Here is a 27,326-nt window from a genome sequence, read left to right as displayed (position 1 = left end):
AAGGCCTCTTAAGGTTTTTGGATGAGAAAAATAAATGCAAAACATCTTGAACATGAGCATTTTGTTTTGCTGTGTACAAGAAATGGTTTACTCAAAATATCTTTTTAAATAATAAAAGAATATTGCTGTTTAAAACCTTTGTCATTATTTACATACCCTCATGTCATTCCATACCCGCAAGACCGACGTTCCTCCTCAAAACACAAATGGAGATATATGTGATAAAGTTCAAGAGGTTTCTGACCCCCTTTAATGGTGCAGCGGAAAAAAACGCTTTGAAGATTAGAAATCAATACCCAAACTTAATAATTTCTTTCTCATTGCTCCACCCTCAAAATAACAAACTCTTCCTCTCCTCTGCACTCTCAAAAAGGATGTGTTAAAAATCAACACTCTGTTTGCTTAATGCTTTTAACACATGGTGTAATTTTAACGCATTTTATGTTTATTTTGTATTAAATAAATGAAAGGGACAACACAAGTTGAGTTCAGAGTAACACAAAACAGACAGAGATATGTTGACAAAATGTGTTGTCCTTAACTGAACACACAATGTGTTGTTTTTACAGGGTTCCCCCATCATGGGCGAATGTGCCCCCTTTTGCTGATTAGCTAAGAGATTGTTGTGGTGTTGTGTAATGAGTCTCATCAACTGCCAGGAAGATGCAAAACAACATATTACTGTGCAAACACAATATAATAAAACTTTTATAACACACACACACAGAGGGAACAGAAATTGTATTTTCTAAATTATTTTAATGTTCAAGATGACACCTTTAATATGGACAACACTGCCTTGCTTTGTGTCTATTTATAAAGTCTATTAAGCACATGGACATTGTAAAAGTATAAGAATTGTCCAAAGTAACAAGGGGATAAAGGTGAGATATCACTAGCATCACCAAATGGTATTCAAAAAGACAAAAAACTGCTGAACACTCCTCTGGTCTAAAATTGGTTCCTTGAACACAAATCCACCACTAACCTCACGCCTTGGGTTGAGCATGTGTTGTTGGTTTCAAAGCAATCTTAGCTCCACTTTTCAGCGGAATAAACCAGCAGATGTCATTGACTGCATATTAAGCAGGAAAACAAGTCCTCATCATAATTAAAATCACAGACATCAATAATGTGACTAAGTATACGCATGTCAGAAGTCAGACCGTCCGTTTATTTTTGACATTGTTCAAACAATTTCCAGACCAAAGTTAAAGCCATCACTGGTATTAACTTCCTTCAATCTAAATTGATCCCAGTGGACATCTGTTTCTCGGTTTTCTGCATTCGCACCACGACAGCCACTGACACACATAATGCTTGTAAAAAAACATCCCGATACGAATGATAGCATGAATCACAGCAGCCGTGACTCACCGGAACCCTGCCAGCCTATTTTTCAGTGCTACTCTGTGTAAGTGGCCCAACATTACCCGATACGAAGATGCTGAGTCAGGAGGAATATCACGGGTAAATGAATTTGTCATCTTCATCTTGGAGTTCACGCGACACTCCTTACGTTTCAGATCGATATCTTTTACAATAATAGTCACTACCATAGGTTTCTCCCTTCATATCCTTTCTATGAACTCATTTCTCATGCGTTCCGTTTTGTTCCTTTTCATTCGTCTCTTCGATGAGGTTTATTTTTCTAGTTCAAAGCTTCAGACCCGCACGGTCTCGGTTTGATCTTTTCCACCGTTCATTTGTCAGCCCCACTCGATCCGTCTCGTATCTAGACAAGGAGAGTCATTCTGTACAATAAAGCGACATGCACAAAGACTTCTCTGTAGGTACCGCATCTGAAATAGCAGCACTTTTACCGGCATCCATCAATTTTGCGGAAGGCTTTTAAGAAAGATCATCTGTTTTGTTTAAAGATTGGAGCTGTTCAGTTTGAAGCCACCTTTTTTATGAATAGCTGCGATTGTAGTGTTTCCATGGACAGGGAACTTTGTGTCCCAGTTACAAGGTTGACTGAGAACTGGCATTGCTTGTTAAATACAAGCTGGTTTTTAATGTCCAGATCTCTGTGTTTATGCAGGTTGGTGACATTGGAGAACAGCCCTGCCATTACTCCAGAGCTTCTCAGAATCTTCAGAACATGTCCGCCCTACTTGGTAAGTGGTTTCGTGTAAAATAGATTTTTGTTTCAGATCAAGCTGAAGGGCTAATGTCATTTACCTGTCAGCTAGACAATAGTTGAAATGCAGTTTGGCTGAATTCATCATTTCAATTAAATTCTTGTTGGCTGAATCTTAAGTTGACCTCAATCCTTTAATGCACTGCTTCACAATCTCCTCCGGCCAAGTATCACCTTTGATCAAATCTGAATATTCCACATGGTTCCCTCTTGTCCTTTTCTCTCTATCTTAAAAATGTTACAATTTCTAATTATCCTCAGTATTCTTGTGGTTACAGGAGTCTCTTCACTGACAGATCTGTGAAAAAACCCATTTATATTAGACAAATAAACAGTAATAGTATTTAGAAAGGTTTGCAGTGTTATTGTGCAAGCTGTTCATTCAACTTCAAACTCTTTAAAGGGAAATTTCGAGATTTTTTTTTTTAATTCTGTCTTGATTCAGTTCATTCACCCTCTTGTCATGTATGACTTTCTTTCTTCTGCAGAACAGAAAAGAAGATATTTTAGAGAAAGTTGGTAACCAAACAACGGCAGTACACATACATTTCTATTGTAGGACACAAAACCAATGCAAGTCAATGGGTACCATGGTTTGGTTACCAACATTCTTTTAAATACTGTATCTTCTTTTGTGTTCTACTCAGGAAAGATTGCCATATCGCTTGAAATGACATGACGTAAATTATATATATATTTTCTTTTTTTGGTTGAACTATCCCTTTAATACTTACCCTGCCATTGCTGTTAAAACTTCTTGGTTCTTTGTTGAAGAACTTGGATTTGGACAGCTCGGTTACATTATTGGTAGCAAGCTTAAAAATGATTGCTGATCAAGTGTTTTAATAAAAAGCAGATTGCCTTTAAAGCTTGTTTTCCACTTCATTGAACATATAGATTATTGCTTTGTGGGCAAACAGAATACCTTGCGTTTTTGTTGATCTCTTGAGTTTTGCGCACACAATAAAAACGCAAAGCACCTAATACCTATGTACCTACCACATTGCAGACGAAGGAATGGAAGCTCTGTATTAGAGTCTTCAATCGACAATAAAATCTTTATTAAAATTATTCATGGATTGCAATAAAAGATCATGTTGCAAAGAGAAGACAAAAGCACTGTTTTTTTTTATATTTCACATACTTTATATAATTAAGTATTAAAGGTGGCTTATTATCTAGAAAAACACGATTAAGCTTTTCTATAGTTCAGCATGGCGCTAGCAATACCAAGGTCACAGGTTCTGTTCCCAGGGACTGCACATACTGATGAAGCGTATAGCTTGTCTGCACTGTTAAATATCAGTTTTTCTCTCCTGTGTCTGTAATAGAATTGGATAATTAATAGTTTGATTGGCTCACTGTAATTAAGTGTGCTTGCATCACTGCCTTCCAGAACTCTGAGAAATGTCACACAAAGGTATATGCTCGAGATGGAGTGTTCGCAGCTCTCAATGTACTAGCGTAAGGCCAGCACCTCACATGACCTCAGACGGTGAAAAAAATCTGCATGAGCGTCGGAGCCGAGGGATGGCGAAGGTCAGCGCGAGGGAAAGAGACGATAGGAGAAAGCATTTCATTAAAGCATCTGCCGGGCCTATTGAAATGCAAAGAGAGTGGACTGATTGAAGCGATTTTTCCATTTGCATGATCATTTCTTCTTTGCTCGCCTCTTTCAGGTGCTGGTAATATTAGCACAGGGGCCTGTTAAGACTCTGTCTCTTTCATAAATTCCCCAGGGAGCTAGTTAAGCAAAAATAAATGAAATTTCTCTCCATCAGATGGAATGAGGATGACCTCTGGCCGAGAACGAGTCGGCATCGTCTGGGAATCTCAAAAGTACATTTTACGTTTATGCATTTGGCAGACATTTATCCAAAACGACTAACGGTGCAGGCGAGATCATTTTTTTATGCGTTCTCTTGGAGTCACACCAACGATCCTGCTAGCACAATCCGTTACTGTAACAGGTTTTGGAACAGAGTACTAAGATGGGTATTCATCTCACTTCTTTGCAGTCAGATTACTGCACTACCGGCTTTCCGATATGTGCAGCGTGAGGGAGTATAAACCCAATAACTTTCTGAGACAGAAAGTAGAAAAAAATTAAAAAGTTTCAGACTCCGTTCAGTCCAGCTTTTGGGCTCCTCGTCTGACTGGATGATGAAATCTCATCATCTGTGGTAACTTGGCGTTCTTAGCAGCATCCGGCGGGGAGTAGATCCCTCGCTGCGCACAGAACGGCTCACTTTCTTCAGCTCTCGGTGTTCACAGCCACTCACCTGCTGGGGTCTGGGAGGAGAGGTGCCTGCCGTAGCCCTCCTGCTGACTACACAACTGACTCTCTCTCTCAGTCTGTGTGTGTGATTCAGAAATGGCCCAGTGTTCTCCTGGAATGGCTTGCTGTTACAGTAAAATAAATTGGAGTTGTACGCCTAACTTTAAAGTGGAAATTTGTTCATCTTTATAATCATGGATGTCCCAGTTTAGAAAAGAAGTGTTATTTGAAATTATTGCAAATCAAGCTTTAAGGTGTAATCAAAAAATCTATTGATATAATTATGATGATCCTCATATTAATAACAATATATTTGTATTATTATTACTTATAGTAATAATTGTTATTGGTAGTAGTAGTCGTAGAAGTTGTTGTAATACATACATAACAATAAAAGCAACAATAATAATAAATATTAGGTTTATTATAAGCGTTATTAGTAGTAGTAGTAATATTAATAATAAATGTACAGGATTTTGTGAATAAATATTCATTAATATTGCACAGACATTATTACTTGTATATTGAAAATATAGTTATTAATGACAGTAATAATAATATTATTATATATCATATTATATCACATTTATGTAATTAGTATTATTAAACATATCATTAGTATTATTATTATGATTTATTATTTGATGCACTTATCAATACTGTACTGTCAGAAATGTTCTTCTGTTTGTTTAAGAAAGAATAACGGTTTAATAAGTAGTGAGAAAATGGCCACTATGCTTCAAGACACAATCAATTTTCATTTTAATATGTAATGTGCTATGAATAGCAGTACAGTGGCTTAGGCGGAGCTTTTTGAATTTATTTTGTGTGTACCAGACCTGCAGAGTAACAGGAGATCAATGACTTTTCAGCTTGCTCGTATGGGATTACATCTAATATTGGAAATGTTGACACTTGATTTAATAAGGTTTTCTGAAATGTGATGAAGTTCCCTATTTGCGACGGCAGCGGTTCATTAGTGGTGTAAATACTCATACCCCAGACGATGAGGTCACAACGCACAGTCCCGCACGTACACAACAGAAATCCCTTAATAAATAGACTCGGGGGCTGTGAGATTTGCCTTTTAAAATGCCAGATCATTTGTCGTAGCTTTAATAACCCAAGAACGTTTCTTACCAGTTTCAATAGCCTCGCTGAATTTCTCAAATGCCATCAGGTTGATGCTTGAGCCATTTTGCTTTGATCGCAACCAGTCACAGAAAAGTACCACGTTTCTGTAGTGAGTCAGTTCCGTTTTACTGATCGACTGATTGATCTTGACAGCACTGGAAATGCCTTCTCGCCCACCCTTGGTCTTATCAGACCCTACAGTAGAAACTGTCAGCGGATGATCGTTTTGTGTTGACCCCAGCAGCGGGAGCTCACAGATTGTTTTCTCAAACTAAATTTGGCCTCAAAGACGTTCCCGCAAGCCCTCGCCTGATTTACTGCAGTAGAAAATAAGGTTTCTTGGCTGCCACAGCTCAAACTGTCGATTGTGCAGTTGAGTTTAATATTCACACATGATGTCTGTTTCTTTATGGATAGGAAATGATGATCTCCCTGCCGTTTGTCTGGTTTTCATCTTAGCAAAGGATGCTCTTCTGATCACTCCTTTGTCTCAAGGCATTTTTTATGAAAAAAGGTCTCGCTGCTCACGCTGTTAGCGGTGTTTATTGGCCGTGTCAAGAAGTCAGTGCCACAAGCCTTTAACAAAGATCAGTGCCTGTGAGAGATGAGGAACATCGTCTGCTTTCATAACAAGCCTTTAGAGATGAAGAAAAGTGATCCTTTTGGACTTTATCGTCCAAAGTCTTTGAAGCATTTTGGTTGTTGCCAATACAAGGTTCCTTGATAGTTTTTCATATTTAATAAAAAAAATTATTAAACATTTGAATTGTGTGTTACAAACTTGGATTTATTCTGGATTAAATGTTAGTGCCGTCTTATGACTCTCTGCAGGTCTAATGTGCTCCTCTATTCATATCACAGTCAGGATAATGCATTAATACAGCTATACATTTAGTGATTTGTGATGGTGTACTGTATGTCTGCTCATAATAATAGAGCTCACAGAGATCCTAATAACAATCATGGTAATATATGAACAATCTATAAATGAGATCCATTTTATGGATCATATCCTGCTGGGAGAAATCTTTAAACCAAGTTTTTATGCCTTTTTGCTTTTTGCCTTTAAAACTTCGATTTCAACCCTATATGCTCTTGAGAGAAATGCTTAATAGCTCTGCCAAGAAAACGGATGAGATGCACCGTCACACCGTTCATGCATATTAAAATTAAGTTTTATTTGCATAATTTGGGTACAAAATAAGTTTTTTGCACACAGCTCATCGCAGGGTACACTCAATTTTCTAGCGAAATGAATGCAGCATTATCATGGCTCCTTATTTCTACATTATCATCAAAGCTGCTGGGAGCAATTTTTTAACATTGTGATATTAACATAAATGGCAAAATGTATTTTCCGTTCGCTTGCTTTTAAATTTCTTCCATTATCGGCATTACACAACATTTTTTTCTGTCATCATTGACTAGTGTTACATTATACACTCACCTAAAGGATTATTAGGAACACCATACAAATACTGTGTTTGACCCCCTTTCACGTTCAGAACTGCCTCAATTCTACGTGGCATTTATTCAACAAGGTGCTGAAAGTATTCTTTAGAAATGTTGGCCCATATTGATAGGATAGCTAGTTATCCTAGAAAGCACATTTTGTCTAGTATTTAAGCAAGCACAGTCTTCAACGAGTTAAATAAAGTCCTAAATGAATGTAAAGAGTTGTAAAAATGGGAAGCGCATTAGACCTCCTTTGAGCGGCAGCTCTTAAAGGGGCCGCGTTCTTAAAAGTGCTGCTGTGACTCCGGTCACTAATGTTAATCAAAAACCAAAAGAAAAGAAGAAATAAGGGTGATTCTGTAGCTTTAAAGAGGATTTTTCTGTATTTCATGTATTTAACAGTAAAGACTGTAAACTGTTTGAGAACTTTATTTGTTTTCTTTATATTTTCTACCTGTTAGACAATATATTATTAAAATGGGTTTGATTAGTAGAAAAAAAAAATATATATATTTCATAAGGACATCGGTTGCAAACCCAACAATATTAGAATGTTGGCTTTCATTCATAAAATGATGCTGTTATTAGAATGTAAAAGCATATTTAAAAACATAAATGCTGTGTGTGATTAGTTAGTAAAATATTTGTAATCGATTGACAGCACTTAAAAATAAACATGTTAAAGAAAATAAAAAGTGTATTTTTAATTTTACGAAAAGTGTGCGATTTATCGCAGTTAATCGCACAAAAAGGGTGAGATTAATCTCGATTCGTTTTTTTAAAAGGGTTGATTTGCCGGAAATACGTGTTTTTCTTTTGTGTGTTATGAGTTGCACATGCATGTATTAGACACGTAAAATTGCAAAAATTTAAGTGTCGGAACTAATGATGTATTTTATCTAGAAGCGAGTGCTCACCCAGACCTGCCTGAAACGTCTCTTGTAACCACACCCTGGCGAATCTACGTCAGTTCGAAACACGATTTGACTAAGACGGCCCGAATGTATACATAAGTAAGGTGGGCGTACCTGTCAGTACAATTGCTTTGTAACCTGATGTTCCAAATATGATAAGAGTCGTTACATTTCCGTTCAGTATTCGACCAATCAGTACTCACTGGTGAACTGGCCAATCAAAGCACAGCTTGCTCTTCAGAGCGATGAGCTTTTAAAATATCAGCGAGTTTCAGAGAGGCGGAGCAATGAGCAGATACAAACATGCACAGTATGTGGAAAACACAGCGTTTTTTAACCTTAAATCGTTTATACACATTGCGTTACATCTAAAGCAAACAATAATATTCGTTTTAGCCGCGTCAAATGACCCCTTTAATCTATTTATTCACGGTTTCTTTTTTACAAAAAGAGTTGAGACATATTTGAAATAGACAACTGCGCTTTTATTATTTCTCAAATGATGCACATTTCTTTGTGAAAAAATATATATATATTTTATGTCAAATAACAATGCTAAAATGCAATTAAAAAAAATTATAATAATAATACTAGTGTCTCTTTAACATAAACAAACGAATACTTTGTCTGTGCTTTTCTTGGATTTTTCTATACTTAACTCTTTCCCCGCCAGCCTTTTTAAATTTTAATGGCTCACAGTACATGTTCTGTAAAAAATATATGGACAAACAACATGTCCAATGCAAGAACAGAGTCTCTGCTTTTAAACAAAATAAACCGTATTCTTCTATCTTCATTTGTTCGTTTTTTATCACTCCTTAGATGTGGGTAGGTTTCTTCAAAAATGCATCACTTTGATTAATCGGCTGAGATATTTAACGTTTTTTATCAAAGATTCTGCCCAGATTACACTCAGAACTACACGTTTTCTAAGTTTGTAGTGAAAACAGCTGCTCCTGCTGTTCAAAACATGGATTGAGATTCAAATAACATCTCAACAGTCTTGAGTCGTAACATTTCATGGTTCATCTGCATCAGACTCATAGTGAATCGTTACATCCCTATACATTAGAATGAGCTTTTTTTATCTAAATACACTGCGGGTCCCCTTGCATGGAATTCACCATGTTGTTTCTAAAGTAGCCTTAAATGGACAAACAGCTCTGCAGAGTGCGTTTCGTAAATACACCATCTCCTTCAGCAAAGAAGTGAAAACGTGATGACTTCTTTTTCAGCCACCGTCGTGCTTCGAAAAGGAGGAGTTTTGAGCCGTTGGCTGAAATTCGTAACCTCAACGCTGGACCTTTAAATGTTTACTGTTAATTCAAAATATTGCGTGTTTATTGCCTAACGTTATAGCTTTTTGGTTTACTGACCTTTCAGAATCATGTTATGATCAAAATCTGTTGAGGTATCTGTTGGCACCTACGATGATATATTATTGGCTTTTATTTGATGTCAGTAAAAAAGATTGGTAGCTATATACAGGATTTATTGAATCCTATTTGTCGTTTTTACATTTAGATGCATTAGCAATGCCCCTCACACATCTGTTTGGCTGACAAGTTGCTTTATTTTTCTTTGCCTCTGGGCACGTTGAGTTCGGCCCTTTGCCGTCTGCACTCTCAAGCACTGAACAATCCTGAAGGCCTCCCAATACCTCATGATGTCTCAATGGAGCAGCAAACAATGGCTGAATATTAAAATGAAATTAGCATAAGGTACGAAATTGCAATAATTGCTTCCTGTTCCTTCCCCATGAAGTTAGACCTTGAAGTCTGCTCTTTCTGAAGAGCCTTCATTATCTTTACATTTTAAAACAGTCTGGGTTCTTTGTAAATAAGCAGTAATAAATAATACATATGCATCATATTTTCTCTTATTAGTTAGACGGTGCATATTTTAGCATTCGTTTTTTAAATCATTTTTGTCAGGTCTTTAAAGGGATAGTTCAACCAAACAAACATGACAAATTTTCATTTTTGGGTGAACTATCCCTTTAAATGCTTTCATTTTCAATTCAGGTTGCATGTGCAGCCTATACAAAGCTGACATGAAACTGAATGAAAGGACTTCATACAGCCTTATAACAGCGTGTTTAATCATGTCTTAATGAACTGGTCATTATATTCTCAGAGGGAGCTGGTTTAGTCAAAGCAGGATTAGCTCATAACTCACACTGACTGCATTACTGTGAGAATTCCCAGCTAATTATGCTTAAACATGGATTCCGACACAAGCTCCACAAATATTAATTTTACAGTTCCCTGTGGCACCACTAATAGATTTAAGAAACAAGCACGTTGTTCTTTGGAAAAACAATCCTTAAGTTTGCTTTTATGGTCCTCTAAGGCGTCTTTACATAAACTAGTGGAGATATTATGATTGGCTTCGTTATGGCTTTATTGACGTCATTTTGACAGAAATGGTAACGTAAATCACTGACATACAGTGCTGCACAAATCAGATTTGTTTACTCTTCGCCTGACGAAACACAGCTCGATAATTTCAAATAAGCATGTTTCTAAGCATGTGCCTTTCCTCTCATAAACCGTCCATCACTCCAGATTACGTCTCTGTATGACAACATGCTTGTGACGCGCTCATTTCTGCACTCGAGACTGTGGTTCAACTGATGACATAAATATTCATGAGGCACACGAGACGGTTGAAATTAAATTGTTTCGTACCTCATCATCCGTAACCGTCTGTGAATCACGGAGAAGGAAAGTAAAGGACATGGAGCGACCGTCTCTGTCATTTATATATTGTGAAATGGGAATCATTTTAATTTTCATTGAAGTGATTTGAATACCGAGGTGTCCGAGGACGGCGTTCTCAAGTGTCGAATGAAGATGAAGCTATATTGCTCTTGTATTTGAAACGGACCACTTAACAGTGTTTAGCAAATCACATTTTGGAGGAACCCTTTGCTTTGTTTCGGACTGTTAAAAATGGTTCAGCACAACCATGTATTTAGAGGAAAGTTGGGACGTTTTTTTTCTTGATTCACTAGACAGGTTTTTGAACTGGACCACCTTCTGTCGTAATATAATTTGTCTTTCTGGTTACTTTGATTGTTTCTCACCAGTGTTAGATTCTATCCCACAGCTACAAGTTTTTTTATATACTTTTTAAATTATTACATTAACTCTCGCTGTTGCAAGTAGATTGCATAGGAACTGAAATTTTTTGACAGAATTAAAGGCAGGAGCGTATCTAGCATATAAAACCACCATGGGCTGAGCCTTAAACATTAGGGGCTAATGCATGCAATTTGGATTAGATTATAAGGGGTATTTTTTTTTTAAGGAAAATATGCTTTGCATGAACTTTTATGAAATATAGTTTATAAGCAAACACAAAATAATCGTGTAAATTTTAATGTATTCTTCTCAAGGAAAATATGCTTTGCATGAATACATTTATGTAATATATTATCAAACACAAAAGAATCATATGTAACTTTAAACATCTGACCCATTGTTATCTATTTCTAGCCTCTTATGTCTACTGTACTTCATTCTCTTGTGAAGTTCTTTATGATTCTTTTATCCATGTATTTTTCATGTTCATTTTTTTGATGGTGGGAGTATCTTCGAGACTTGACTTGATCAAAGAAAAGCATGTGGCAATGTTTGTAATGTGTTAGTTCTTTCACATTTATGAGCTGGGCGATAATAATGCATGAAATTAACGGTCAGTTCCTTAAGGATTTTTAATTACTTAAATACTAAAATGATTTATATGAATAAAAAACTTAATAACAATAATTGATAATGCTTAACCTAATATAAATAATAAATGAGAGGTTTTGAAGTAAACACAGCCAGTGGCTTAATAACTGCTGGTGTGACTGAGCTGCTAGCTTTTTATGACTCGCGGTAAAGTGCGGATCCAGTGAGACACGTCCCAAAAAGTTTCTCCTAACAAATTTGTTTACTTCATACCCGATTGTGTTTAAAAAAAAACTTGACGGACATTATGTGTGTATTTTACCGTTCAAGCAATAAGCCTGAAAGACGAGATTCGCGTGCTGACGGGAAACATTTGCTAAAGGATTATTTTTACAAGGAATACAAAACAGTTTCATATGCTTTCATATATAAGAATATTATTGCTTCGCCCGATCCTTGTCACTTATTTGAAGCAGTAGGGAGGTAAGAAAGGTTCACACAGATCACTCACTGACCTCACATGAGCGACAGGCAACATCTGTGCATAATCCTCGTAAAAATAATGCATCACAAATTGATAAGAGACATTTTTGCTATCTTTGCATTGATTTGATTAAGATTATGCCCCAATAGCAGAATCACGGAAAACTGTGCGGGCTTTTTGTCATAATCCGGATTTTTATATCTTGAGTTATCGGTGTACATTTTCGTCTGCGTGTACTCGCACACTAAAGTTTATACTTTTCTTCGTCTTCTGCCAAAATGAAAGAAGATTTGTTTGTTTCTTGGCACACGGCATTGCCAATCTGTAGTCTTCTCTGCCCTCACACTGTTATATTTTACTTTGTCGAGTAGCTAAACTGCATGGGGATGTTCCAGGGATAGAAATCAGTCACGTGGTGTGTGTATGCGTGCCTGTGTGTGCGTGCCTGTGTGTGCGTGCCTGTGTGTGCGTGCGTGCCTGTGTGTGCGTGCGTGCCTGTGTGTGCGTGCCTGTTTGTGCGTGCCTATGTGTGTGTGTCAGACTCGGCGCGTGTGAGAGAGGCTGCAGTCAGCTTCGTGTACACAGCGTTACAGCGAATTTTAAACGTCCAGTTACTGAATTCCTATTAATATATTTCCAGGCCAAAACATTCAGTGCTAGATTATAAACAGTCGGGGCTAGAGCCCCGAATAAATGGTACTAGCGACACCCATGATTAGAGGTACAAACTGTTATATACAGAATTTGTAATATAAGGGAGGTTCAAGAATATATGAATAACCCCATACAAGGTGTTATTTTATGATCTTACACTATATCAAAGTATTTTACTTATCTTGTAAACTAACGGTACTGTTAAGCATGTTGACAAAATGTTGATATGCTCTCCTTCTTGTAAGTCGCTTTGGATCAAAGCGTCTGCCAAATGAATAAATTAAATTTTTCTTAAAAAGTTCAAGTGTGTTTTAGATTTTACTGTTATATGTCAACCTTAAGATGAAAGTTTTCACCAAAGGTTGATACTGGTTTAAAGGGGTCATATGGCGCTAATACGTGTTTTTTGTGTCTTTGGTGTGTTATACGTTGCCCATGACATTTAAAATTGCAAAATTAAAGTGTCGGAACAAAAGATGAATTCTATCTAAAAGTAAATGCTCACCCAGACCTGCCTGAAATGCTTTGTGTATCCACACCCCCACAAATCTACGTCAGTTCATGGTATGATTTGACTCAGACCGCCCAAATTTTCACTCAAGTAAGGTGGGCGTACCTGTAAGTACAATTACTTCAGAACCTGATGTTCCATATATGGTAAGAGGCGTTACATTTCCGTCACACACTGATTAACTGGCCAATCATAGCACACCTCGCTTTTCAGAGTGATGAGCTTTGTTAAAAATATGTGCTTTTCAGAGAGGCGGGGCAAAGAGGAGATACAAACATGTATAGTATGTTCAAAATACAGAGTTTTGAACCTCAAATCACGTGTACAAATGATAATATTAATTTTAGCTGTATCACTATAAATACCTTAATGGAGTCTTCACGTTATTAAAGCATTTTTTTGTGTTTTTAAGACGTAGTTTTCCATAGTCAGGTACGTGAATTGTCACATCCATAAACGGTCCATTTTTCTCATAAAAGTATTATCTCATAATCTGTTAATTATGTTATGTTTTGTAAAAAGTCATCCCTTCTTCATTTGTTGGGTATCATTGCTTCTGGTTTGCATTTTGATTTACAGAAATCCTTCAGTGTATATTGTCTCTCAAAAAAGTGCATCCGTTTTGACACGTCCTCTTTTAAAATCGAAAACTTGTGTATTGTCTGATATTTTTCTGATGTCTGGACTCTATCACCAGGAGTTTAGTAAAATATAAAAAAATGATTCAAGATACTCGTAGTAAATACATTCTCTGAGAATTGATATTTCAAGTTTTGCTCAAGTGTCACAACCATAATGCTGGAATTGCTCAACTATAAACATATTTCACTTTCTGAAGATGGTGGCACTGTCAAAACGATGTTTTCTTTGTTTGAGCAACACTGGTTTACAAATGATGTATGTTTATGTGTGTTGCATATATTTTATCCCATAAAGACATTTCCTTTTTCAAAACAAACACCTGACCTTGTGTATGGGGCGGTTTTTCTGTCCATCCAGCTTCCAATAGGGCTTGTGATGTTGTGTTAAAACTCAAGCAACTCCGCTCAGAAAAGCTATTTTATCTTCAGATCATCAGCTGGCAATGGACACAAATGGTGTGTGTGCGTCACCTGGGGATTGTGCTGAATTGGGACCTTCTTGACCTTTGGATAGCAAAAAAAATCTAGCCGTTTCAGGCACAATTGAAGCAGTGAATCTGCCATCTCTCATTACTGTTAACAGTGCAGGGGTCACCCCACACTAAAGCCCTCGGAATTCCCCCCAAATCCTGTTCAGCCTTTGAGACATTTTGCCATTTTTTCATCCGAGGTCACAGTCGATGCATGCAAGGTCATCTCCAAAGGGAACCCGGGACAGTCGGGCCCGAGCATTCTGGTTCTCCCAGTATATGAGTGAATAACTCTTTATAGTCTACTTAGGCTTGTGCGCAGCGATCGTGTTTAGAAGAATCTGTCTTAGTTAACAAGAAAAGGGCTGCAGTTTAATTTAAGCTTAACAAGATCATCCGCAGCGTCTAATTGAAAGTAGTCTGTTCTGGTTGATTATTGGATTCCATAGCAACTATAGCAATAAATAGTAAGATAAGTGCTAGATGAGTGACTCGCTTGTAGCTGCTCATATTACTTATTCCTTGTTGTGCCAATGTAGAGTGTTTAAATGTAATTGTTAGTCTAATTTCTGAAAGATTATTATCTCTCGAGTCACAGCTCGCTGTCTTGTAACCTTGATTTATACGCTTCACTACCCATGAAAAGGACATCCGGAACTGCGGTAGAGGAAAGAATCTATTCCCTCATGCACTGTTTGTTCTCAATTGATTCTTGATTGATCCACAAAATGAGATTTTCCTATTCAGATTTTAATCATAATTTTTCTTATACACAAAACAGACAAAACGTGGGTTATACTTTCTGGCTGGTTTCCATCTCCAGCAGCCTGACTTCTCGATGAGTCAAGAGTTTTTGAAAATGTCTGGATTCCAGAATGGTCTTTTGTTTTATGAAACCTAGAAGTTTTTTGCATTAGCACTGTCTCCTGCACCGTCGTGTTGTCCCCGGATTGTCATTTCTCAATCTTTTAATTTGGTTCCTCTATTTCAGAACTGAGCTCGGAGAATGTGAGAACCTGCTTTCAGATCATCACTGCCTACATTTATCTCTCGGCAACAGATTTCTTGCAGGTGAGTGCGAGAAAAATAACAAACTTCAGAAAAGAAGTCCTTCAAAGGGAGCGAAGATGGAAAATACGGCATTAATGAAGTTTGATGTAACCGTACAAGCACTTTTCTGGGAAGATGAATGTGGCGGAAATTTGAAAAGATTCGTATTTGAGATTACGGTTTAGAATGATAGTGGACGACCAAGGTTAATGAATTATTTTTATGGAGTCATTTCTGATATGCAGTTTTCTTTAAAAAAACATTTCAATTAATATGTTTGTGCTGTAGCTTACACTTACAGGAAAATCTTAAATATTTCTTGCTTAGTTTTGCAATGAGAAGAAAATTATACTGCAAAAAATGTAAGCTTAAGCTTAAAATGTAAATAAATCTTAAATTAGCATTTGCTTAGTTGAGATTTAAGCCCATTGCACATTGACTCCAAAATTTGCGTCCAAACTTTTTGTACGTTAAAAAATAAATACGACCACACGTTGTGTCAATCACATTTACACACTGCCTCGTGCAGTGTATCCAGTATAAATAAATTCGGACCGGATTAACTGCGTTTTTCTCATCCGTAGCATATATTTTGAGTGACCTTTTTTTTAACAATTCAGAGAAACTATACAAACGAGAGTCAATACAAAAAAAACGCATGTGAACATTTTGGACTGTATGTGCACAGTTAGCTTACATTAGGGTGTCGACTTCAGACATCGATTTCAATTTCTGTTTTAAACATCCTATCACATGTTGATATTGTTATATGTACAGTGCCTTCCACTTTTACTGACACCCTTGGTAAATATGAGCAAAGAAGGAAAAGAAAACACTCAGAGCTGTTTATCTTATAAGCTGAGGTTGCAGAGTGCATTAAATACAATGGTGCCCATAATTGTCGCCAACATGTATAGAAGAAAATAATTTTTATAAAGGTGATATTCCCCCCACTTCAAATTGTTTTACTTGAAATGTTAACGAAATGTTAGAATTTTGCAGATTTTTTAAATAAAAGATCAAAACAAGGAACAATGCAGATTTATTTTTACAGACTTCTTTGCTCATATTTTACAAGGGTGCCAATAATAGTGCAGGGCACTGTATTAATACCAGTTGTTATAATAACCTATAAAGAAACGACCCTTTTGTCCAGTGCCATTTTTTAGTACAAGATAAACTGTATATATTCTGAGACATTAAATGATATTCACTCAAATTAACATCTGATTACATTTACAGCCATAAAAGGTGAAGAGACCATAACAATTTTTATCAAATTATCATCAAATGAAACATAATGAAATGGTCAAAATAATGGCAAGTCTTCAAAGGTCTTGAATACTGCAAAGAAATCAAGTTTATATTTGTTTTCAAACAACACAATACTAATGTACATGTATTTTAGAAACAGTTCAAAAAAGAATTTTTGATATAGTCGCTGTTGTGAAACCTTGGAAGGACAGCAACGATATATTACACACATTTAACACTGTGGACTTCTCTCTATTTTTACCCCTGTGATTTTCAGAATTATGCCGAAGCCCTCTGCAGATCTTTCTGTGAACTGCTAAAAGACATCTCATCAGATGGACAAGTCCAGGTTTTGAAGGTACTATTCGATCCCTCACACTCTTTCACAAACAGGCTGATCAATTTTTCTCATAAGGCTCTTCTGCGGCCGCATTCTTGTTGTGAAATGAAGTGGCCCGGCTCAGCTGCAGGGTAATGAGTGGAAAAATCCTTCCTCAGCTCCCTCTTGTTTCTTTGAATAGGATGCAGTTAGCGCTGCTTTTCGACTTCGAAAAAGCTCTCCTCACTTACGCTTTATTCAGCTCGTGCACTCGAGCACCCGAATCCGACAGAAGAGGATCGCTTTTGTCGCCCGACCTTCACCATTCAAACACTTCTGATTTTCAGACAATTTCTGCTTTCATGAAACGATTCGAGTGTTACGACTCTGATATTTTATTAAATTATTTTTGCGACCAGCTTAATAAACTCGCTAAGCGTTGCCAGGAATGGTGTTTGATAGCGCAGATGCTTGATTTATAGGGGTTGTAGGGATGAAGGCTGACTGATGTGGGCATCAAAGTGGACTTTGTAAAAGGTGGTGGGCACAGAATGTTGTAGGTTCCCTGCCAGTGTGCTGCCATTAGAGATAAAGCTTTTAGCCTGGGCTTCCAGCTGGTCCTTCATAGGTTAGCAGATGCACATCGGAGACCTCAAGCCAATTTGGGAGATAATACGCCGTCTGTGCTGTAAGAGCTGAAGTTGATAGAGGTTTTGAATGTGCGTTTTAGTCTGGTGGCGTTTTAATTTTGCCATTTCATTATCATGTGCAAACAACTCGTCGTTTTTCTGTTTCAGTCATCATAGGGTGTGTGAAAGAGAATTAATGGCCGTTTCTTGATATGCATTCTTCAGCGGTCTTGTGTCCTTGTGTTCTCGTTCTACTTCATCAATAACCGTCAAGTCCGGTTCCAATACTCAAGAACCCAAGAACAGAAAATGCACCACGATTTGTTCTTGATATCAAGGATGCATTGAATGCAGACTTGCATGTCCCGAACCCGCTTAAAGTCCTAAAAGTAATATAAGTAGTAATTTTTTTCCAAGGCTACCTCGGTCAAGACCGGTCTCAAGTGAAAACACAAGTCTGTTCTTGCAATTGAGAAACATCCCATGTGTGTTTCTTCCATTGTGCCAACAGGCAACATGTTTCCAAGAAAGGAAAGGTAACGTAATTGGAAAAAGAAAAGCCCAAGGTTATCTGTGATAGAATAACTACATATTTTTCACGCTGTTGTAGAAAGATTTATCATGTTCATTTTGCTGGTGCAAACCAAGTGCAAGACTGGGAAATAAGTATGCAGGGAAAAACGGTCGTATTGTATTGTAATGATTGTAATGATTCTGTATTATTTGCATATTGAAGTAGAACCGTATAAATCACAATCCATATTTATTTTTTGGAAAACATTCTGCTTGGGAATCCAGAATAAAAGTATGTGTTTACATAATATATGTCTAGACGTATATTTTGTAAACACACACTTTTATTCTTGATTAATTGTTGAACTGCCCTTCATTCTGCATATTTAGATACAAATAATAGCCTACATATTTCTATAAGGGTTGGTCAAGATTTATAAGACACACTGAGGTTCAGCTTTTGCGAATGTCAGACACGCTTGTATAGACCTCCGCACAGATTACTTCCACCCCTGCGATTCTTTTTATACTGTTCTGCATGCATTCAAAGTTTGTGTAGCCGGTGAAAATGTGATGTACTGGCAGACTTTCTATTAACCTTGCGAAGAGCAGATATCATGTTTTATATGTAAATCATAAAGTCCATGGACAGAAGCTTTGTAACTCACTAATTAACTTGTTCATTTACATCATCAGTATCTGGAGGCGTTACTTTCACGTTATTGACATGTTTAATTAACAAAGACAGAAGCGCCGTCTTCTCTGTAAATCTGTTTAGAAAGATGTCACTCGAGTCGGTTTAAGGACAGTTTGAAGCAGCGATTTTGCTCTCTTACTGTGTACATGAATCAAAGCCATTTTAGTTAATGTGCTTTCGTGACTGAAATCACCTTTGTCAAGTGGAACTAATCTGAAGCACTTCTGTTAAGAGTGCTCCGAAATCAACCGCATTCTTTCGTGTTGCTTACGGTCTGGAATCGTCAGGCTTTAGGATACAGGCTTGAACGTGAATTGTGTGTCTGGTAAAGATGGATGATATTTTAAATGTTGTTAATACATTTGTATTGATATACATGATGTAAAATTGAAAGTAGAAATGGAAAGGCAATGAGGGCTTGTTTTGAATGGAAAAAATTTCATTCTGTAAACTACTAACAATATTCTCACAAATAAATGCAAATAAGAATATTGTTGTTATTTGCATTTATTTGCAGAAAAATGAAAACTGGAGAAAAAGGTCCAAAAAACTAAAAAGTCGCTCTGTGTTTTATCAAAACTCAAATACTGAACAGAAAACAAGTTCATATTCACTTTTAAGCAATGCTACAGTAATATTTGTACATTTTAGTAAGACTTAATTTTTTTTATATGATGACCTTTTTTTATCACAGTTTTTATGTGTTGTCATTCTGTCAGTCTTTCACATTGCTGTTGGATGACATTGTGTCACTCCTGAGGTTTGATTTTGTTGAAATTCAACAGATACTGGTCTGGAAAGGGCATCTAGAAATGCTATATGCATATTGTGTTAGACATTTACAATATTTTGAAATGCATCTATTGTGCAGTTCTAGTAAAAATGTTGAATTGCTGTGTGGTTATGAAAATGTTATAAAAAATGTGGCTTCCTATCGATCCCGACCAGAGCATCCGTAGGGAAACATGTTGTTGTTCGATCGGGATGGATTTGAAGAACAAACTATGCGGCTGGACCAAGTTCAAGCGTGAACCCGTAGGGGCGTCTTTATGAATGTAACACACTTGACCACAAGCATGTGTTATGCAGTCAATGCCCACCTCCTCCACTCCAAAAGTGTTATTTCTCAGGTGCAGTCTTCACACGCTCAGTGTAAATTGTAGGCAAGATGACTAAACACAAGTCACAATACATTGAGGCCAAAGGATTTTCTCAGTTGTTTGCTTTTCCTTCTTCACACTTGAAAGTCATTGTAGTGGCTTAATTCCCTCGGCGGTTCGCGAAGGCTTTTCCAGCTTCGGCTTTATACTGTACTCGACCGTAGCTGCAATCCAGACACATCAGAAGCATTAGTTTATATGTCTTGTTTCTAAATTACCCTTTTGCAGTCACTTAAGTGAAGTTCTGCTCTCTGTGCCAGGCTCTCCTGCTTGCAGGCAGCATATAGACAACCTTGAATGTTGTTGATCACCTTGAGGGACTCGATCATCCTGTCGACATTAGGGTTGCATTGGGGGGTAATAGGCCGAGAGCTCTTCTCAGACAAGTGGTACTGTAGATTTCCTCAGAGTCTGAACTATGACAGATAGGACTGGCTGACACAGTATATTGAATGTTTCCAAAGTGCTTTTTTTTGGTAGTGATGTTGAATTAAGCAGCTTTGTAAATGTCATGGGATCTTTTTTACCAAAAGTGTTAGTGCAAGTCCCTGTATGTAGTTTATATGCTTTGTATATAAATACTGTTATGTATTGGTATGTGAAGTTATATTAGTGTAAATAAAAATAAAAATAGATTATAATAGTTTAAGAATAAATTATCTTAAAATTCCAAAAACTTTTCTCATTATTACCTAGCAGTCTCTCTCTCTCTCTCTCTCTCTCTCTCTCTCTCTCACTCTCTCTCTCTCTCTCTCTCTCTCTCTCTCTTTCTCTCTCTCTCTTTCTCTCTCTCTCTTTCTCTCTCTCTCTCACACTGGTTTTGTTATGTTCCAGCTCAATAACTGATTTTTGTTTAAAAATTGCAGCTTTGAAGCAAGATTTGCACTTTTAACTTAATGCATTTTGAATGTACTTAGTCACAATGAAGCAGAAGTGGCTGTGGTCTTCTTTTTCATATCGTGACGTATATGAAATGATGGTTGGGAGCTGCTAACAAAATTTAATTTGATATTAATGCCAGTTTGCAGTCAGTTACACGGTGTCTACATCGGACGCGACACTACAACTGCGTCACACTGCATACCGTGTGGACAAAATGTAAAATTATAAAGAGTTCAAATGAGTTTCTTTTATCATGTTGACTCAAGAGATTATGATAATAAATAATAAAGTGCACAGATAACATATACCTTTGATTTCATGCCGTCTTTAAAAGAGAAGACAGTTGAATATACATTCTTGTTTACTTCTTCAGTATGTCAAAAGTACTTTTGAATGTATGGAATATACTTGTATGGGATTTAAATGCTAAGGCACAGAGGCAGGGTATGACTCACACTTTGGATAAACAGTTAAACATCAAACCTTAGCATTTAAATATAAGCTTTCCACACACACCAGCTCAATCCCTAGAAGTCTTTGCCGTTATTTTTGTACGCGGTTCACCCATAGTTCATCATATAAATGTAATGCTTCCTCCAACCCTGCTCCCCAGTCCCATATGTCTTCTTTTCACAGCGTTGGAGGTTGTCTGATCCATTTCTGAGCTGCTTATTTTCCAACTGTTGTTTAACGTCTCAAGCACTTTAAACTATTGAACATTACATTTTTCAATCTTTGAATGAATTTACTATATGAAATGATATATTTTGTCTCCTGCAGGTTGTTGAAATTGCCATTAAAGTAAGTCCTTTACTTGGCTCCCATATGTTTCTGCCTCTTCTGCCGTCTGTGATAAGAGGAATTGTTGAAGGCGAAGTAAGTCTAAACACTATATGAATCTACAGTATCAGCAGTGAAACTGTTTCTTGTTTTCAGTGCTTATAAATACTTGTGTGTTTGACTGCAGAGATACCCGGTGGTCATGTCTACACACCTGGGGGTGACGGGTCGCATTCTCCTGCAGAATTCAGGCTTTTTCACTTCCCTTCTCACACAGATGGCTGCAGAATTCAACCAGGAGGTGAGGACGACTGCCAGGCCGCCGGCTTCTGCTTGCCAGATAAACCAGCGAATGGCACTTAATCATTAAAAAAAAAGGCTGGTTTCTAGTCCTAGATGCTGATTGACCGATTTACAGAAATACCATCCATAAAAAGACAAATGAACTGAATGAATTTTAACTGTGTGTCGTCAAGGTCAAATTCATTGCACTGAAAGGATCATAAGCAAAAATACTCGAGCTTAAGCTCTGCTTTGTGTTTTTGCCGTAGCAGATCTTTCTGTAATTTGGTCCCTGTGGAGTAAGATGGCCACATCGAGGCTTTTTCTCTCAATCCTGCGCTGCATCTCTTCCCCCCCTACTCGCTAAATAATTGAACTCGTTGGTACTATCGCGGTCTCAGCATATCTCAGTATTCTCCATAATTTCTTCAGTCCCAGAAATATCCCACTGAGATTCCATTATTTACAGGATCAGCCAAATAACTTCAATGTTGGAGGTTTTAATATATTAACCCTGTCAGGCAACTCGAAGCACCCTTATGTTTTTTCCTTTTATCTTGTGGCGGGTTTATTAATCTTGTTTCCACCGTGTGCATCACTTAATGCACTGGTTAAAGGGATAGTTCACCCTAAAATGAAAATTCTGTCAGCGTTTCATTACCTCATTGGAAACCTGGGTGCTCTTCTTTGTCTGTTAAATAAAATAGGAGTTTTTTGTCGATGGTGACTACAAGCTGGAAAGTATTTTGACCTTCTTTGGGCGTATTACAGTAATATTGTATCTTGAAAATCTTATCCTATCTGTTTGGCAAGCATGGTAATTTCAGTTAGGACTTTATTTAGGACAAACGTTATTACAGAACAGCACTTCCTAAGTGCAAAATCTTATCTTAACTACAGATAGGAAAGGGGTATTACAGAAGCGTCTTAACTTGACAAATAATTCTATAAATGGTCTTAAATTTAGGACAACCCCGCAGCTGTCACAACTTGAAAATTATTTAAAAACTAAAAAGAAAAACTGCTCACGATTAAATCTCCCTTGCCTGTAGGCCTCTTTCTTTTTGTTTTGCTTGCAAGGGTGGTAAACTTTTCTTCATTCTCAGCTGTACGGTTAATTGTGGACACTGCAGACACATTATCGCCCCACTACCTGTCATTGACTTTCGTTAGTAAACTTATTAAAGCGGCCCTAACACACGGGGTTTCTGCCAATCTCATGTTAATCTTGACTACCTATAGAGTAGTATTGGATACGTCGTATCTTCAAAGAGTATTTAGTTTGATCACATTTATAAAAGATAGATACAGCTTTACGATTTCTTTTGATATCATAAGGCGCGTGCGGGGGGGAGGGGTAGACTGAACCAAAGCACATTGTCAACAAAACGCAGACATTAGTTTCACTCACCGCATGCGGTTCAAGTCTGGCAAAATAGCGCTGGGACGGCTCCATATATCTGTTTCAAACGATCTCCAAATCCAGCGTTATATCCAGTGATGTCTGCGCATGCTCCTTCTCCTGCTCTCCATGCTGCCGCGTGGGAGTGCTTTTCCAGGAGAATTGTCCAATAAGGGACAAAGAAAAATTGTTAAAAAACTGTTTTATATGTTCGAAAAAAACTTTCCGAAACCTGTACGATCGCTGGGGGAGTGTATCCAGCACAGAAATACTATGTTATACGGCCAACTCGTTTTTTTGACAAGTTGACCATGCTAAGCATGAGAAGACGGCACATTTAACATTTTTAAGAAGTCAGAATGCATGACACATTGTTGCAGGACCACTTTAAAGTTTATATTTCCGCAGCACTAAAATTAAAAGCTCGCCGGTTCTGTTTTTCTATTTTGTTTACCTCATCAGCAGCTAGCAGTGTTGGTTGCTTGGTTACAGACCTGAAAGTGGATTGTTGAACTTGATGGTGCAATTTAGGATTTCCTTACTAAAGAAAAGATACGATTTTGTAAGATAGGATAAGAATCCTGCAATGGTTTCAAATTGTAAATTTGTACATGGTTTGTCTTAAAGAATATTTAAAACACCTCACAAATGTATAAACAACATTAAAAACTTGATTTTCATGGCAAGAGGTCTTTAAAGTATCTTTGTTTGGTTTCTGTTGTAGAAAGTCATGCAGGTTTGAAAGGCATGAGTCAATTTTTTGCACTGTAAATATGAAAATATTTATCTCTCGTTTGTCACAGGCAGACCAGCTCTTAGGAAACATGATTGAAATGTGGGTAGACCGCATGGACAACATCACCCAGCCCGAGAGGAGGAAGCTTTCTGCTCTGGCTCTCCTGTCACTTTTACCGTCTGAAAACAGGTTTGTCATTTTACAAACGCTGCAGCTTCTTCCTGTCACATTTGCATGTAGATCTCTCAGGCTTGTATGCAGCATTAGGTCGGAAAGCTGTACAAATTGTAAAACTTCTACAAACGACTTGACATTTCGCTTAAGAGCACATTACGCAACATCACTCAGCACACCGGTTGGCATCTCCTGGGTCGGGCGACGGATGTCAGCAATGCTTCCATTATCGTGCCTTGTCACATGGCGAGATTACATGTCTTGTTATTAAAAGTGACCTGTAAGTTAGAGCTATTATGTATCGGGATGTGATTAGCATACCGTCATGATATCAGCTGTCAGATTTCCCGTGAGGGGAAATGAGTCATTTTACCTGTAATATTGCATGTCATTTAAAATAACATGTTTTACAGTTCAACTTGTCTTGGCCTTTTCCTGCGATTTAAATGATTTTTATGCAAACTTCTCGAGGCCGTATTTTAAATGGGGTGTAACATATACAGTACTTCTATGTCTTTAATGTTCGCAAAGCTCCCAGCCCATTTATATAAACTGATCTGCAAGAAGGGTTCATACAGAAGTCATTGCAGAAATGCATTCTCAACAAGCTTATTAGCAAAAAAGCAGTTGAAGATTAAGGTAGAAAATCAAGTCTCACAGACAATTTATTACACACTGAACTCTGCATCACGTGAAGATATAAATAAATAAAAACGACAGTACGGTATGAATCTCGATCTATAAAAAAAGCTGTTAGTCTTACATATGTGAACAGGGGAACTCGTAACACACAAATATGACAGCTTTTGTAAATCTTCGAATGTCTTGTGCTCATTTAGGATCAGTCGTGGAAAGCTTTACGTGTTATCATTAAAAAGCAATTTCTTTATGGAGAAAATGAATGGGGGTTTGGAGAACCCTACTGTACTTCTGCACTCTTTACATATTGGAATGTTAAAGTTACAGTACCAGAACAGTATGTTACTTTAAGGGTAATTTCTCACGAAACTTGGTTTCACTAAACTAAATGTCAAAAAGGCATTAACAATTCTCATTGTAACCATTTTAAACAGTCAATGCTAAAGCGTGTTTGCAAAAAAGAGAAGCCATGATGCCCAAAGTTCTTATTTATCATATATAAGACATCAATGAAATATTTTTTAATAGGAAATTATACATTTAACATTTTTCGAATGCGGAAAACTAACTGTATCGGTTACTACAATGAGAAAAGTTGTGTACACAAGATCATTTTTTACATAGAAAAATATAAAGTAATCAGTTGACCTGTTAGACATTTGAAAGGTACTGGTAGATGTGATTCTTCAAATAAAATAAAAATGAATGTAAATATCTTTTTGTATGTGTAAACCATCCTTGAAAAATGTTCCCGGGGGATGAGAATATCAGTCATGTACACTTACATTTTTTCACAATTTAATCAATTTTTTTTATACGTGAATGTCTTGTGAATAATTGTATTAATTTATGTTATTATTTTTGTCATTTGAGAACATCTATTTTTCACAACGTTTTAATTTTAGTTTAAATTACAACATATGCTAAACACTCAGTGTTATGGTAATGAGAATTTTCGGCAAAAATAGATAATTAATTCCTATGTTAAATTGTGGTTTGCGCGAGGTAGAAACCACAATTTCAGTTTGTATATTGTTTTTTATGTTACCAAAACATGTGTTATAACAAAACTTTCAGTGGTTGCTTGAGATTGACCCTTTAATGTGCCTAACGTATTACATTAAAGCCTTATGAAGTTTATTGTCAATATAAAGATATCTTAAAACTTCTCTCGAGGAAATAGAAACTCTTCACATTTCTCATTACAAAAGAAAATGTTGAATCAGGTTGCGTGAAAGCACATCAGCATGTCCTTACATGCACGCTCATGTTTAGACCCTCTGTTGCCTGTTTGTCGCCAAATCTTTTCACACTCCCGGTTTGTCTCATCTATTGCATGCATTCGCACATGCATATCCGTCCATGCATGTGCCCATCGAGAAAGCCCCGGATTATGGGACATCGGGGATTTGAATGAACTGCAATGCGGCGGCAGGTCTGTTGTCACCTTATTTCATTGAGATTGATTGTACAAGCCACTGTTCTATGAGATCAATAATGAAATCGATACCAGAGCCCTTCATTGTCAATCTCTCTCCCACCGCAAGCAGTGATTACCTGGCAGATGACAGCTCCATCATGGCCTTGTTTTGCTTCTCTGGGTCTCGGGGCTTTGCTCTGATGTACAGAAGAGGCTCGAGACACAGTCTGCAGGGGGAACAGAATAGTCATGTGTTATCACGCTTTGTTGGATACATGAGGCTGAGCGATTTCTCTGAGCTTCGGTCTCTGAAGCACAGAGGCATGATTGGTGTTCTCTTTATTATTGGCACATCGTGCTTTCTGCTCGCATACAAACAGGGAAAGATCATACAAAAGATAAATTTTGCACATTTACGCATCCTCATGTCATTTCAAAATAATATGACGGACGGACTCCTGTCTAAAACAATGAGGGGAGAATTGAAAGAATGTTGCACAATGCGATACAAAGATATCTGGGTTCTTGCACTTGACATTCAATCGCTGTTCGAACCACAATATGTTTAAAGTTTTCGGCCAAATCATGCAGCCCAACTTCGAGCCATTTTAATAAATGCAATATTGCAATATACAAACTTATTTTAGGAGTGAATTGTGCTCTGCCAGTCAACAAACCCTTTTCAAATTATTGTTTTTTAATCTGTTTTGGACTTGAGCGACTGAAAATGATGAAGGCTGAGCCTGAAAGGATATTTAGCCGCGCCGACAGCCTCGCATGAAACCGGGCACGGCATATTAATTTTCACAGGCATTCATTGGATTCTGAATGGCATCCACTCATCCTCCTATTTACTATTCTATTTGCTCCAGTCTGACTGCACTGTTTCTGAACAAACACTTGTGGCTTTACTGCAATGTTCCAGACACTGAATGTTTCTTCTTGCAGGAAAAATTTGTCACGTATAATTTCACCGCCTAATCGAGTTTATCACAGGTGATGACGGCAGTGAAACCATACATTTGTCT

General features: G+C 37.3%; 1 protein-coding gene across 1 annotated transcript in view; it reads left to right on the top strand.

Annotated features, from left to right (window-relative positions):
* ipo11 (importin 11) overlaps positions 1-27,326 on the top strand; it is a 130,158-nt gene that overhangs the window by 75,651 nt on the left and 27,181 nt on the right. The window contains 7 exon segments of the mRNA XM_056730003.1: positions 2,045-2,097; positions 2,100-2,120; positions 15,353-15,432; positions 16,943-17,023; positions 21,646-21,741; positions 21,833-21,946; positions 24,133-24,254. Coding sequence (XP_056585981.1) covers positions 2,045-2,097; positions 2,100-2,120; positions 15,353-15,432; positions 16,943-17,023; positions 21,646-21,741; positions 21,833-21,946; positions 24,133-24,254 — 567 coding nt within the window.

Source organism: Triplophysa dalaica, chromosome 18 (genome assembly GCF_015846415.1).
Source record: "Triplophysa dalaica isolate WHDGS20190420 chromosome 18, ASM1584641v1, whole genome shotgun sequence".
NCBI classification, from domain to species: domain Eukaryota; kingdom Metazoa; phylum Chordata; class Actinopteri; order Cypriniformes; family Nemacheilidae; genus Triplophysa; species Triplophysa dalaica.
Note: the sequence above shows the minus strand (reverse complement) of the source record. Positions and strands in the feature narration are given on the sequence as shown.